This window comes from Melanotaenia boesemani, chromosome 18 (genome assembly GCF_017639745.1).
Source record: "Melanotaenia boesemani isolate fMelBoe1 chromosome 18, fMelBoe1.pri, whole genome shotgun sequence".
Classification (NCBI taxonomy): Eukaryota; Metazoa; Chordata; class Actinopteri; order Atheriniformes; family Melanotaeniidae; genus Melanotaenia; species Melanotaenia boesemani.
Window position 1 is genome coordinate 15,477,813 of NC_055699.1, and position 12,451 is coordinate 15,490,263.

The following is a 12,451-nucleotide window of genomic DNA, read 5'->3' on the forward strand; positions in this document are numbered from 1 at the left end:
GACAACATTGTTTGCACAAGCAGTGCATATGAGGTCACAAGTCTTTCATTGAGTTCATTGATGCCTGGATTTTGTAATTATTAATTTGATCTTTCCTTCATTTTAACCAGTGAATACTTTTGCTGTTGGACATGATTTCTTCCTTATGAGATTTCTCCATTATAATGAATTAAACTATAAATTTGTGATCTCCAATCCTTCCTCCCTGTGGCATTTGGTATAAAAAATGCTTTAAAAATGGCTTCCATGGAGACTATTTCTGCAATCAACTGAAGATCCAGGTGTGTCTCTCAGGTTCTAGGCCAGACCTCTGCTGTAGATGGATTTTAGATCTAATAATTCTTCTTTTGCCATTCAAATGTCCAGTGGTTTGGTTGTTTGCTGTTGTGTTTTATACTGGACACAGCACTGGTTCATCCTTTGAGCTACCCAAAGCCAAAGAAAAAGTTTGAAAAACTTTCGGGAAGCCTGGAAGTGCTTTTCAAGATCACTTTCGAATATTTCAAGAAAGTTTAATTCCTTGCAAGTAAAAAATGAGGAGTGGCTTAAGACTTTTGCACATAGCCATATTATGTGCCAATATGTTAGCTGTACATTGCGCTCAAATCTTTTAGATATCGCCCCTCTTCTTGTTTTTCTTGGTGACACTGGCGGAGTCTTGTTTGCGCACATTGGCCACCCGACCTGTCCTTTCCCCTTAGATGTACACCCGCCTGTTGCGTCACGGAGCCAGTAAAGGCCTAATTAAACCCAGATTGAGAAAGAGTACATATCCAGCCCCTTCTCCACAGAGTCCACATACCAGCATGCACACATCCTGAAGTGGATTTTGGTCGCAGGAAACACTCTCAGAAATTGCAAGTTATTTTATAACCACTGAGACCTTCAACAGCAGAGGAAACATTTCAAAAGAAAACATAATGGCTGGACTTAAGGTAAGGCTGAGTTAAAGTCTAAGCGGTTGCTACTGGTATAAACTTTAATTTATCATCTCTTAAATTCTGCGCCTGCGTACAGTGCAAAAGCGAATATCTCTGCGCACCTACGCGCAAAGATATTGTTAAGTTGTTATGAAAATAAAGAGAATGGTTTGTTGGGGAGCATGTCGCAGTAAAAATATGGGAAATTAAAACGTGTTTGTCATTTCTAACTGCAGTGGACCGGCCGAATTCAGGGAGGCGTTCCCTCCAGCCAATCAGAGCGCTGCATTTTGCAGCTGCCCAGATGTGATCTGAGACGCCTCAACAAAGTTTTTATGTTTTTCCAACGTTATTTTGCTCAATCATCAACTTGAAACCAATTGAATGATATCCAGAGTTAAATGATATAATATTGATGAGTAAAGAGCATGGAGCTGGAGATGAATGGTTTGGAAAAACTTTATGCATGTACTTCTTTTTATTTTATGAAGAATGGAAGCGACTAAACTCTTACTATGTGTTGAAAGATTTTTTTATCTGCTGTTAGACTATGCGTTTTTGTTCTTGTAACTTTAAATAAAGGTTCAGGATGGACCAAATCCTTCTTTATGTAACACCGAGCTCTCTGAACGCACTTGGGCCACATGAACGCGCACATATGGAAACCATCCACGTCTGTAAGATTTTTGCAGAATAACAGTGACTCAGCATGATGTGTTTACATCGTGCCAGATTTTTCTCATCGCTTGTAATGACTGCTGGTGTCAGTAAAATAGTATAATGACCAAATCTTAAAGCAAGACGCTCAGTTGACAATTACTACAACTGCTGACGCTTAGGAAGTTCTCTTTTAGTTCTCATTTGGGCATTTTTTTCTTCAGTGATCAAGAGCTTTTTTTCCTTTTTGAGGCATTTCTTCAGATTTTTGATGATGTTCAGGTCAAAGAACTGTGAGGCTCATGGCAAAGCTTTCAGCTTGAGTCCCTTAAGATAATTTTAGATGCATTTTTTGAGTCATTTTCCTTTTGGAGAAGCCATTGTCTTTTCATCCTCTGCTGTTTTTACACACTTGCATCTAAAATCTGTTGCTATTTCATTGATTCCACTTTTACCTCTATAATCTGTGCTACAGGCTGCAACACAAGCCCAAAGAAGTTTTGATCCATCTTCATACTTAACAGATTTGACAAGTGTTCTTGTCAAACATACGTTTGTTTAATGTAGCCACCATTTTCTTTTTCAAAAATCTTCTTGGATGCAAACTTCTAATGCCAAACTTTGTAGTCAGAGATCTTCTTATAATCCCTCCATGGGGGTTGTGCAGGTTTTGCTGCACAGAAGTGAGCACCATCACTTTAGAGTTTAATAATTCTTGCCAAAGGCTTTTTACATTAAAAAAAGTAGATTTTTCTAACAGTCCTACTATCAATTCTACTTAAGAGTTCTTTTTTTTTTTTTTTTTGCATGTACAGACTTTCAGTTTTACCTCCACGGCTCATATGAACAGATATTTTTTGAAAAGTGAAAATATTGCTTTTTTCTAAGAGCTTTTCTTTGTTTAGCAAGCATCAGCTATTTAATTTTCTGAGTTTTTGGCATCTTGTTAGCTGACAAACATTGTCTCACAGAGTTTAAGCTTTTACAGGTTTTCTATTAATTTTCTCCAAAAATTGTACCAAACAAAAATACACTAATCTTGCTTCAGGGTTTGAAAACTTTTCTGTTCCTAAATTTCTCACTTAGCAATTCATTGTGACACAAATTTTGACCAATAATGCCCAAAATTTTGAATGTCTGTATATATAAATATATAAGATAATTTACATAATTAAACAAAAAGATGCTGTAGAGGATGTACATGTAATTAGCCTCTTTATGCACAGTACAAGGGGAAATTTAGCAGAACTGCAGATTGTGTTATCACAGATCTAATATGAATCAATATGACAACAATTAACAAAAAGACAAGCCCTAATGACAAGCCTTCAAATTTAATTATAACCAGCATGAAAACATTTTCCCAGCATCACAATGAAACCACATGATGGATTTTCTTTTTCTTTCACTTTAACTTGCCTTTGCTGATGTGTGTGTGTCCTCTTTTAGTACATGAGCGGTTTTGGGAATGAGTTTTCTTCTGAAGATCCACGTTGTCCTGGATCCTTACCTGAGGGACAGGTAGCACATGAGTTTGAATTCTTCATTTTATTGTAATCAGTTAAAAAACAAGTAAAATAAAAAGATTAATGCATTTGTTGACAAACTATGATATCTCTACAGAACAGCCCTCAAGTCTGTCCTTATGGCCTCTATGCTGAGCAGCTCTCTGGTTCTGCCTTCACCTGCCCACGTCCATCCAACAAGAGAAGGTGTCAGTCTGTGTTTTAGACTCAACCAATAGAGATTGAAAGGATTATAGACATTATGAATAATTAAACTCTGTTTCCTTCTGTCTGTAGCTGGCTGTACCGAATCATCCCATCTGTTAAACATAAGCCTTTTACACCTGTGCCACGTGGGGATCTAACAGAGAGCTGGGATGAAGTTGAGCCTGATCCTAACCAGGTATACCAACAGCAGGAGTCACTGATCTCTTTGAATTTGCTTTAAAAGTCACTAGAAGGCCTTGAATTCTGAATAAGTAGATTCTGACATTAATATTCTTGCCACAGCTACGATGGATGCCGTTTACCATCCCTAAATCTACAGAGAAGAAAGTAGACTTTGTGGCTGTGAGTGCGGCTTGCTTCTTAGAATGTCTTTATTTATGATGGATTATGAGTTCATTGATTCGCATCGTTTCCTTCTATGTGGTTCAGGGTCTTCATACCATCTGCGGTGCAGGAGATGCTAAATCTCGGAATGGCATTGGCATCCATGTGTACATGTGCAACACCTCCATGGTTGACAGGTGAGTATGTATGTGCATCGCTTAGCAAACAGATCCATTTTTCTCAAATCTTACTTGTAAAAACTTTGGCAATTGTTTCAAAGGTATTTTATTTATGTTCCAGGTGCTTTAACAACTCCGATGGAGACTTTCTGATTGGTGAGAATTAAAGGCAGTTTCTCCTTATTGGAAAATCTACACAACCTCAATCCTTGGTTAATCTCTTACCTCACATTTTCTTTTCTCAGTTGCTCTTCTTGTCTGTCTGTATGTATAGTTCCCCAGCAGGGTGAGATCTTGATCACTACAGAGTTTGGGAAGATGATGGTTGAGCCAAACGAGATTTGTGTTATACAGGTGGGCTGCATTTCTCCTATCTTCCCAGTTGCTTTCTTTCTTTTTTTCTTCTTTCAGAAATACCAAGGTGTTTTCCCCCCATATTTCTTTTGCCATATTTAGAAAGTCATGGTTTGCTACTCTTCAAAGTGTAAGCTTAAAAATAAATATAAGTGGTGAAAGGTTTTACGCTTCAGACCCCCTGACCACCAGCACGTTTGTTTTTTCCAAACACATTAGTCCATTAGACCCCTCAGCACTGATACAGCCTACATTTGCTACATAACAGCACTAAATTTCCTCTAACTGCCACTTTTTACATTTTTTTCTTTTTTCTTTTTCCAGCAAGGGATGCGATTCAGTGTGGATGTGTTTGGAGAAACCAGAGGCTACATTCTGGAGGTGTATGGAGCCCATTTTGAGCTCCCTGACCTGGGACCTATAGGTTTGTGCTTGAACGATGTCTGTGAGTGTAGATAAAGAAGGATGAACACATGCTATATGTGTTCATCCTTCTTTGAAATCTGCACACCAACCACTTTGCCTGTTTTCTGCAACATGCTATTGTTGTGTAAATTGTTGACACTTATCTCTGAAAGTCTGTGGGATTTTTAGCTGTGCTAACGTGTGGCTCAGGCAGTCATCCACGCCATGCTAAGACTTTGTACATTGGTGATCTTGTTGGCATTTGTGGCTTTGAGTGAAATCTCTTCTGCATTTGAAATTTCCCATCTTCTGCTGTCAATAGATCAAAGATATGAAACTCGTGACCAAACATATAAAAATCTGATGGCCATTTGTGATCATCCAAAAGAAAAAGTTGTGTACTGCTAAGGAGAACAATATCTCAATTTAAAATTGCAAATAGTTTGTGTATTTCATCTTTTACAATGCACAGTCTTAATGATTCAGATGAGATTTCAAATCAGAAAATCTGGATTGAAAAGAAAAGACCAAATACTAAAATTGAATGGCTGTAATTTTCAGGCCCTCTGGCAGCAGTGCATCTAAAAATACTGTAGTGAAAATAACAGCTTGGGCTTAGAAGCACTTCTCCTAGGCGTTGTCAACAAACCCATCACTACAGCCAAATGTCCAAGTTAAAGCTCGTCACGAAGAGAAGTAGGCCTATATAAACAAGATCTGAATACCCTGCTGCCTTGTTTGGGCCTGAGCTCATTAAATATAGAAAGAGGGGAAGTTGAAAACTGTCCAGTGGTGTAACCAATTAAGGTTTGAAATCCTTTTTTTTTATAGAAATGATTGATACTTTATTGGGTACACCTTGCTAGTACTGGGTTAGACCCCTTTTCTTTTGCCTTGGCTGAGTAGCTATTCGTGCTAACAAGTGACTGAACATGTGTGCCAAATAAAGTGGCCTATAAATGTATACTGCTGTGCAGATGTCATTTCTCCATCTCTATGTTTACTTATTGCAGCAACACATTGCCAAACCCTTTTCTGTGTGTACTATTAAAACATTTGGGATATTATGAAACCCACAACAGTTAATCTTAGTTCATTTGCTAACAGAGTGCAGGAAAAAAATCAGTTTCAGCTATTTTTGATAAATGCAAGCTTTAATGATATGCAAAATACTGTGTTCAACTTTTACTTACATTTCACACAGCAGGGTAGTACTGCCATTTCTTCTTCTATTTAACAGTATACTGTTTGCCATCATGTGTGTATGTTTTGCAGGAGCCAATGGCCTAGCCAACCCAAGAGATTTCCTGTGTCCAGTGGCATGGTATGAGGATCGCAGTGTGACAACAGGCTACACCATCATCAACAAGTACCAGGGAAAACTGTTTGCCTGTCAACAGGTGGCCATTGTGACATTTAATTTTGTTTAGTGTCACTGTGATAATCTGCACACGTACACCCTGTCTGATAAGGATGCACACATGTTGTACACTTGCCCTATTAACCTATTTAGGTTTGTGCTCGCTTCAGTAAGCACCATCGAACTGCCACGGTGAATAACAGGAAACGGTCCAAGTGAAGCATATGATCCATTAGCTGCTCCTGCCGACTGAATTGCCATCCCTGATGATTTAATATCGAAGCGTTAGCTGTTATCCTTTCAGCGGGTTTCCGCCTCGACTCCCTTATGAGTCTTAATCACTCATAATTAGTTAAGGCATTCTGGAGCTTTAGACAGTGTACCTGTGAAGCTTTGCTTTGTAGGAAAAACCTTTTCCAAGTTAAACATTAATTTCAGCATATTTCACTCAGGGAATGATCCTCCCCCTCCTGAAATGTCCTGTTGGGTGCATAATTGGATCGACACATAATGTCTGACAGGAGGGTTTTTTTTTACAGAGGAGGAGGAGGTGGGAGGAGAGGTTTGTCAGGGGTGGGGGGGTGTAACCGTGGAAACCATGTCAAACTGCACTGTTATTATTCATAGTAAGAAGTACACAAGGGCATGATACTGTCTGTTCTTAAAGCAAAACAACCCTTTTTCCCATTTTCTAAGCTGCCTCTTCTGGAGTATTGTGGGCTGGAGGTGAGAGGTGAAAAGGTGACACTCTGTCCCTGGTGTCCATATTTTTTCTGAGCCTGTAAAGTGAGGCTACAGGGGCAAGAAAACAAGATGGGGGACAGAGGCCTCATCTCAGGGAAGATGCTGCTGCTCCTGTCTGGTCCTGCTGTTTTGTTCCCCCGCAGAGTGCTGAAATTGCTCAAATTAACTTATTATTTGCTTGACTGGGCCAATATGTTTGTGTTTTGTGTGCATGTGTGTGCAAGTGCTTGCTCTCCTCCATTTTTTCCTTCATTTTAATCGAATGTAGTGGAGTTACCACAGATGAATGTCCAAGAAATTACCTGCACTGGGTTTCCTAAAGGCCATTTTGATAGTTACTGTTGTCAGTTGAGTACCTGAAGCCAGTGAGTGTGTTAAGTTGTTTTTGGTGTTTATTAGTTATATGATGTGTGTGAGTTTACCTACGTTCAGATCTTTGTATATTTATATGTCTTTGCCAGCTTTTGTTAGTGCGTGCTAGGTGTTCATGTGTGGAAACGTGCATGTACGTGTGTGCAGGAGCATGGAGGTCAGCATGAAGGCAGCTTGAGTTGTAATGAACTATATTGATTTTAGAGGTGCTGTTGAATGTTTTTTTCGCAGTGACATTATCAGAACAGAGAAACTATATAAAATTGCTGTGGTTTTAACAATCAAGATAAAGAAATATCTCTGCACCCACTGTTGCCCCCCCCCCCCCCCCCTAAATGCGCTGCTGTGAGCATCAAAATGCTCAAAGTTTGGGAAAGTTTGATTGTGAAGCCAATTACCCCATAATACCTGGAGCCTCATATCACAAAGAACAAGGGGGGAATGAAAGAGAAAAAAGATTGAAAGAAGCACACCCTCTCACAATTTTCATTATGACCATATTTTTTTCTCTTTATGTCAAGAAGTACTCTCTCTGGGAATTTAAGATTATAAAGACATTATTCATTGTTCCTTTTTCCCTGTGAAAAGCTCAATTTAAAGTCCTTTGTGTTTCTTGCTCGGGCAGACTTCTTTTATTTGTTTTGTTCTGTTCTTTGCAAGTAGGATTTCTCTCCATTCAATGTGGTTGCCTGGCACGGTAACTACACACCATACAAGTACAATCTGAAGAACTTCATGGTCATCAACTGTGTGGCCTTCGACCATGCGGTACTTAATTGCTCTTTTATGCCAGTGAAAGATGCAGAACCACATACCTATATAGAAAACTGTGGATTTAACTCTCATATATCCATGATCTTCCTTTAGGATCCTTCTATCTTTACTGTGCTGACTGCCAAATCCACAAAACCAGGTGTGGCCATTGCTGACTTTGTCATCTTCCCTCCACGATGGGGTGTAGCTGACCACACCTTCCGTCCACCATACTATCATCGTAAGAACAAAGTAACACACATACACACACAGGCCTTGCTTCGACACTGAAATGCTTTGTTCACATTTCACAGGAATGATTCAAGGAATTTTGAGAACTGCATTGTTAAGACGGCTCATTTTGAAAGCTATACTTTAAATGGAAATGCCACATTCAGCCCAGTGAGAGTAATTTTCATCTATCATGGATTGAAACAAGTCAGCTAGAAGCTAACAGGTCCATTTACCCAGCTAGTGTCAAGACAGTAGCTGAGAACAATCCACCTGCTGTATGACTCATGTCAGTGGAGACCCCACAGTGGCTTGTTTCCATCACAGCTCTGTAAGGCCATCTAGTGGAAAATTTGGTCTCTGTTCTCAACATTGTGCTGTGTTACATCACCTCCTGCTTGCTGTTTCAGGTAACTGCATGAGTGAATTCATGGGTCTGATCAAAGGCCACTATGAAGCCAAAGAGGAGGGTTTCCAGCCAGGTGGGGCCAGCCTCCACAGCATCATGACCCCACATGGCCCCGATGCTGACTGCTTTGAAAAGAACAGCACAGCTGAGCTTAAACCTGAGAGAGTTGCTGAAGGAACCATGGTAAAAATTATTTGGTGTGCAGGTTGTATAGTAAAATCAACCAAGCAAACAATAACACATTTCTTGGTTTTTCCCTTCCTCCAGGCTTTCATGTTTGAGTCATCCTTCAGTATGGCAGTAACTAAATGGGGCCTACAAACATGCCAGAGGCTTGACAAGAGCTACTACCGGTGTTGGGAACATCTCCGCAGCCACTTTAACCCCAACTGGAAGCCCAGCAAGCAGTAAAGAAGAAGAAAAAAAGAACACCCCTAAACATTTGCAACTTGAAAGTAATTTGGATCTAATTACCAAAACATATATTTTCCAAAATAATCAATTTTTTGTATCAACCAGTAATTTGGTATCAGTAGTTCATGGATTTATAATTTCATTATGTGGACAAGAAAAGAACCAAACAATCTATGCTGCATAATAAATGTTTTTGTTGCAGTACAGTGTTTTAAGTATAACAATTTAGCATATCAAACGTAGGCCTAACTTTAATGACTTCAATGCTCTCTTCCATTTAAATGACATGGCCACAATACAAGTTTATACAATTGTGCATTATGGCTTAAATGTGGCCACACCAAACATGGGTGGTCACAGCTGATCAACTCCAAGATAAGCTTCACTGCCTCCTGGGCAGAATGCAGAGCTCATAGAGTTCCTCATCATTCACATTTCAACCTCAGAAATCAAAGCCATTTGACTGAATGACAATATAATTTTATTTGTTTAATAATAATGACACACGCTAGAATCATGTCTAGAAGATTACAGGAAGGTTTTCTACAGTGGAGTTCATGAAGACAAGCTGAACTTGCGCTCCAAGGTTCCAGCCTTAATCTGCTCCTCCTTCCTATCCTGTACAAACAGATCACAAATGATTGGTTAGTACAGTTTCCATAGCAACAAAGTCATATCATCCTCACCCTCTTCACCTCCTGGACATTTTCTCAACAACATGTTTTATGAGTGAGTGTTTTGTGATTTTCAATCAGTCTTTTTCCTCCCAACCAGAGAAGGAAAAAGATGAATATGATAGCCCAGCAGTGTGACAATTGCACCAAATTCTTGCTGGAATTTCAACTGGTGATGATTTCGAGGGTGAATCTCCATGACAATGGGGAGGAAATAAAAAGCATTTTGAATGAAGCATTCATTTCCAGAGGGAATGAACCTGTATTCAACACAAAAAAAAGCACACTAGCTGTGCACCTTTAAGAGAATAATGACTACAAGCCACTTTTCATGTTTGTCATAAATCATGACTAAATCGCAGATCTTAAAAATATAGTGGCAAAAATGTTCACATAGGCTGTATTGAGTGTGTTACATTAGCTGAGAAATCATCACTGCAGTTACATAGTTTAAAAGCCATCCATTTTGAAGGCAAATTACATTTAGAAACCTGTAACAATATGTTTCCATACATTTCCATTATCATCTTAACAATTTTTTCCCCAAAAATCTTAATTTTTCACTTTTATCTTATACAGTGTAAACAAAGGTCATGGGGCACTAAATGTGGCTGTATTGTTAAGATATTTTTAGTTTTTAACATTGCCTGGTTACTAAACATGCATTCGCATATGCTGAGACGTGTTAAGTCATTAAAAGACCCATGATGGATGCAGCATAGAAAAGAATGTTGTCAATCTTGTCTCATACCCTTTCTGTCTTGAACAAGTAATACATCCCAAAGAGAGGCGCAACTCCAAATATCAGACCCAGCAGAGATGTCTTGTTTGTGGCTTTAAAGTGTGGATATGGGTTCGATCGTGCATACACCCATCGTGTTAACGCTGGATCTTCCTGTAAAGACAAACGTATGCAGTCACATTTTAGCAACATATGTTTATTTCTAAAGTTTTTTTTTTAAAAATGCAACCCAAATGAATGTTTAGTTATGTAAGCAGTTTAAGATTTCAATAGCCTATATAACTTAGAAGCCTAACATCTCATTCACAAGTCCAATTTTGGGATGTTCTAGATGTTTAAATGTTGAAATATTTTGGCTCATGTCTATTTAACCCCCTTGAGTACTATAATAATGAGTGACAGTGTCATTTTGCACCACCAGTGACGCAGTAGAACATAGAGGGATAAAAGACCAGTCTACACTGCTCCATTAAAAAAAAGCAGTTTTTTTCTTGTTTAAAAAGTGCAAAATCAGCCACAAGACCAACATTGTTTATATTACAATGTAACCAATTTGCACAAACAAAACACACACACAAGAACAGCCTGGCTTACAGCTGTTTAGTTCAGGAGCTGTGTCTTTTGTGCATGAGAGTTAAGATGCTTACAAGATGTTAGAGATAAAAAAAAACTGAAAAAGAGAGAGAGAGAGAGAGGGGGGGGGGGGGGGGGCAGAAATAAATATTTCACCTAGAAAACCAGATTTTAAACATACATAAAGTTGGTAACAGCAGAATTACCACAAAGAACAACATGCATGCTCTTTGTAAATAAATAAATGAATGGATAAAGCATTCAGAATAAAGAACTGTAAAGTTCTCAGTTTGGCATGGCACTATCCTGCCAACAGTTATCTGACTTAACTGTTATTTAATAAGCCATGTGGAAAGGTATCAATACTAACAAACAAAAAACAAACATAATAGTTATCAAAGGATAAAATACAATCAAATAATCTAGTTGAACTATAATTATAGCTGTATACATAGACATTGAGCTTTTAAACGTTGCAGATTTCATACATTTAGAAAAAAATAACAATTGCAGGAAAAGGGACTAAAACCTCTAAAATATTATTTGTTATCTGTTGGCAAATGGAAAATACAGGAGGAGGGGAAATAAAACACAACCTCTTAAAGACAGACTTTCCAGGGACAGGCTCTTTGTGCCACAGAGAGGAAAGTTCATGATTGATCATAAAAGAATATCAAATGCGACAAGGTTTGTTTTTGACGAGATGGTCAAGAATGTTGTAAGTTTAGAGGTGACAATTTAAACATGCTACTGTCAATTAAAAGTAAAAATATACTCATTAAATGATTTACTTATTCAACTACCTTGCAATTCATCGCTCACTGTTGGCATTACTTCAGTTGTAATGTAGGAAGGGATTAGTATTATATAGTATCCACACAAAGATTCTTTAGTTCTATACTCAAAAACGAAATTCATAGGCCATTTATTACTTGTATTTAGAAACACTATGATAGTTGGAAACTAAAACTGAAACCACAATTTAAATAAACATTTAATTAAAAATGACTGATAACTGAAGGAAAATAAGTTTAAGAAAATCGTATATTTATTGTTAACAAAAATCTTGAACACAATAGTCTTTGAGCAGCCATAGCATTATGAATCACTGCTAGCTAGCTGGCTAACGTTAAGACAAAGTTAACGTTAATGGAGTGTCGGTGCAAATACTACGAATGTCCTACTTACACGTGAATGAACAAAAACTCTGACGTAGACTAATAAATATTGAAATGGTTCTGAATGCAACTATATTCGTTTTTACTCGTGTCCATACATGCCACCATCTCTGCAAGAAGTTCGATCCCTCTTCAGAGGTGACATTTCTAGCTAGTAGCCACTTACAATGAGCTCATTTCTATGCGGGTTGTTCAGTTGCAGCTGATATTGCCTCTTCAAGTTCGCCCGTAACGCAGCCCTCGCTTCTTCTGCGCGCCTCTGTTCCGGTGAAAGGTTGAAATATTCATTTGGATCCAATGTTTTTGGCCGAGTGGCCAAGGGCGCCTCTCTGTAATCCGCCATGATTATTTGGTGACGGAAGGTGGCAAACGAGAACTTGCCAAATCTCGCGTGGAACTCCCAAGTCGTTACCACGGCAACATCAAACT

At 38.5% G+C, this 12,451-nt stretch overlaps 2 protein-coding genes across 3 annotated transcripts; one reads left to right on the top strand and one right to left on the bottom strand.

Annotated features, from left to right (window-relative positions):
* The first annotated feature begins 769 nt into the window (after positions 1 to 769).
* hgd (homogentisate 1,2-dioxygenase) lies at positions 770 to 9,056 on the top strand. 2 transcript variants are annotated; one of them, XM_041967601.1, is made up of 14 exons: positions 770 to 935; positions 3,027 to 3,098; positions 3,201 to 3,289; positions 3,380 to 3,485; positions 3,593 to 3,652; positions 3,740 to 3,831; positions 3,935 to 3,969; positions 4,088 to 4,167; positions 4,492 to 4,591; positions 5,848 to 5,972; positions 7,712 to 7,816; positions 7,916 to 8,042; positions 8,443 to 8,624; positions 8,709 to 9,056. In XM_041967601.1, exons 1-14 carry the CDS (start codon positions 921 to 923, stop codon positions 8,850 to 8,852), a joined length of 1,332 nt encoding a protein of 443 aa, XP_041823535.1. In that variant the 5' UTR covers positions 770 to 920; the 3' UTR covers positions 8,853 to 9,056. The 2 variants fall into 2 exon arrangements, with proteins under 2 accessions (XP_041823535.1, XP_041823534.1); XM_041967600.1 differs by lacking the exon at positions 770 to 935 and adding an exon at positions 1,550 to 1,597.
* Positions 9,057 to 9,319: 263 nt separating this feature from the next.
* ndufb4 (NADH:ubiquinone oxidoreductase subunit B4) lies at positions 9,320 to 12,397 on the bottom strand. The gene is made up of 3 exons (XM_041967602.1): positions 12,189 to 12,397; positions 10,281 to 10,424; positions 9,320 to 9,473 (listed from the first exon to the last, which is right to left on the bottom strand). Exons 1-3 carry the CDS (start codon positions 12,363 to 12,365, stop codon positions 9,411 to 9,413), a joined length of 384 nt encoding a protein of 127 aa, XP_041823536.1. The 5' UTR covers positions 12,366 to 12,397; the 3' UTR covers positions 9,320 to 9,410.
* Positions 12,398 to 12,451: the final 54 nt, after the last annotated feature.

Excerpts from the sequence above, each read along its gene's own strand:
- hgd (XM_041967600.1), top strand. The coding sequence starts at position 1,565 with ATGAACGCGCACATATGGAAACCATCCACGTCT. Across the intron at positions 3,970-4,087 it reads CGATGGAGACTTTCTGATTG|TTCCCCAGCAGGGTGAGATC; the intron begins GTGAGAATTAAA and ends CTGTATGTATAG. Across the intron at positions 4,592-5,847 it reads CCCTGACCTGGGACCTATAG|GAGCCAATGGCCTAGCCAAC; the intron begins GTTTGTGCTTGA and ends TATGTTTTGCAG.
- ndufb4 (XM_041967602.1), bottom strand. The coding sequence starts at position 12,365 with ATGGCGGATTACAGAGAGGCGCCCTTGGCCACTCGGCCAAAAACATTG. Across the intron at positions 10,425-12,188 it reads CGCATAGAAATGAGCTCATT|GAAGATCCAGCGTTAACACG; the intron begins GTAAGTGGCTAC and ends TTGTCTTTACAG. Across the intron at positions 9,474-10,280 it reads ACTTGTTCAAGACAGAAAGG|GATAGGAAGGAGGAGCAGAT; the intron begins GTATGAGACAAG and ends CTGTTTGTACAG.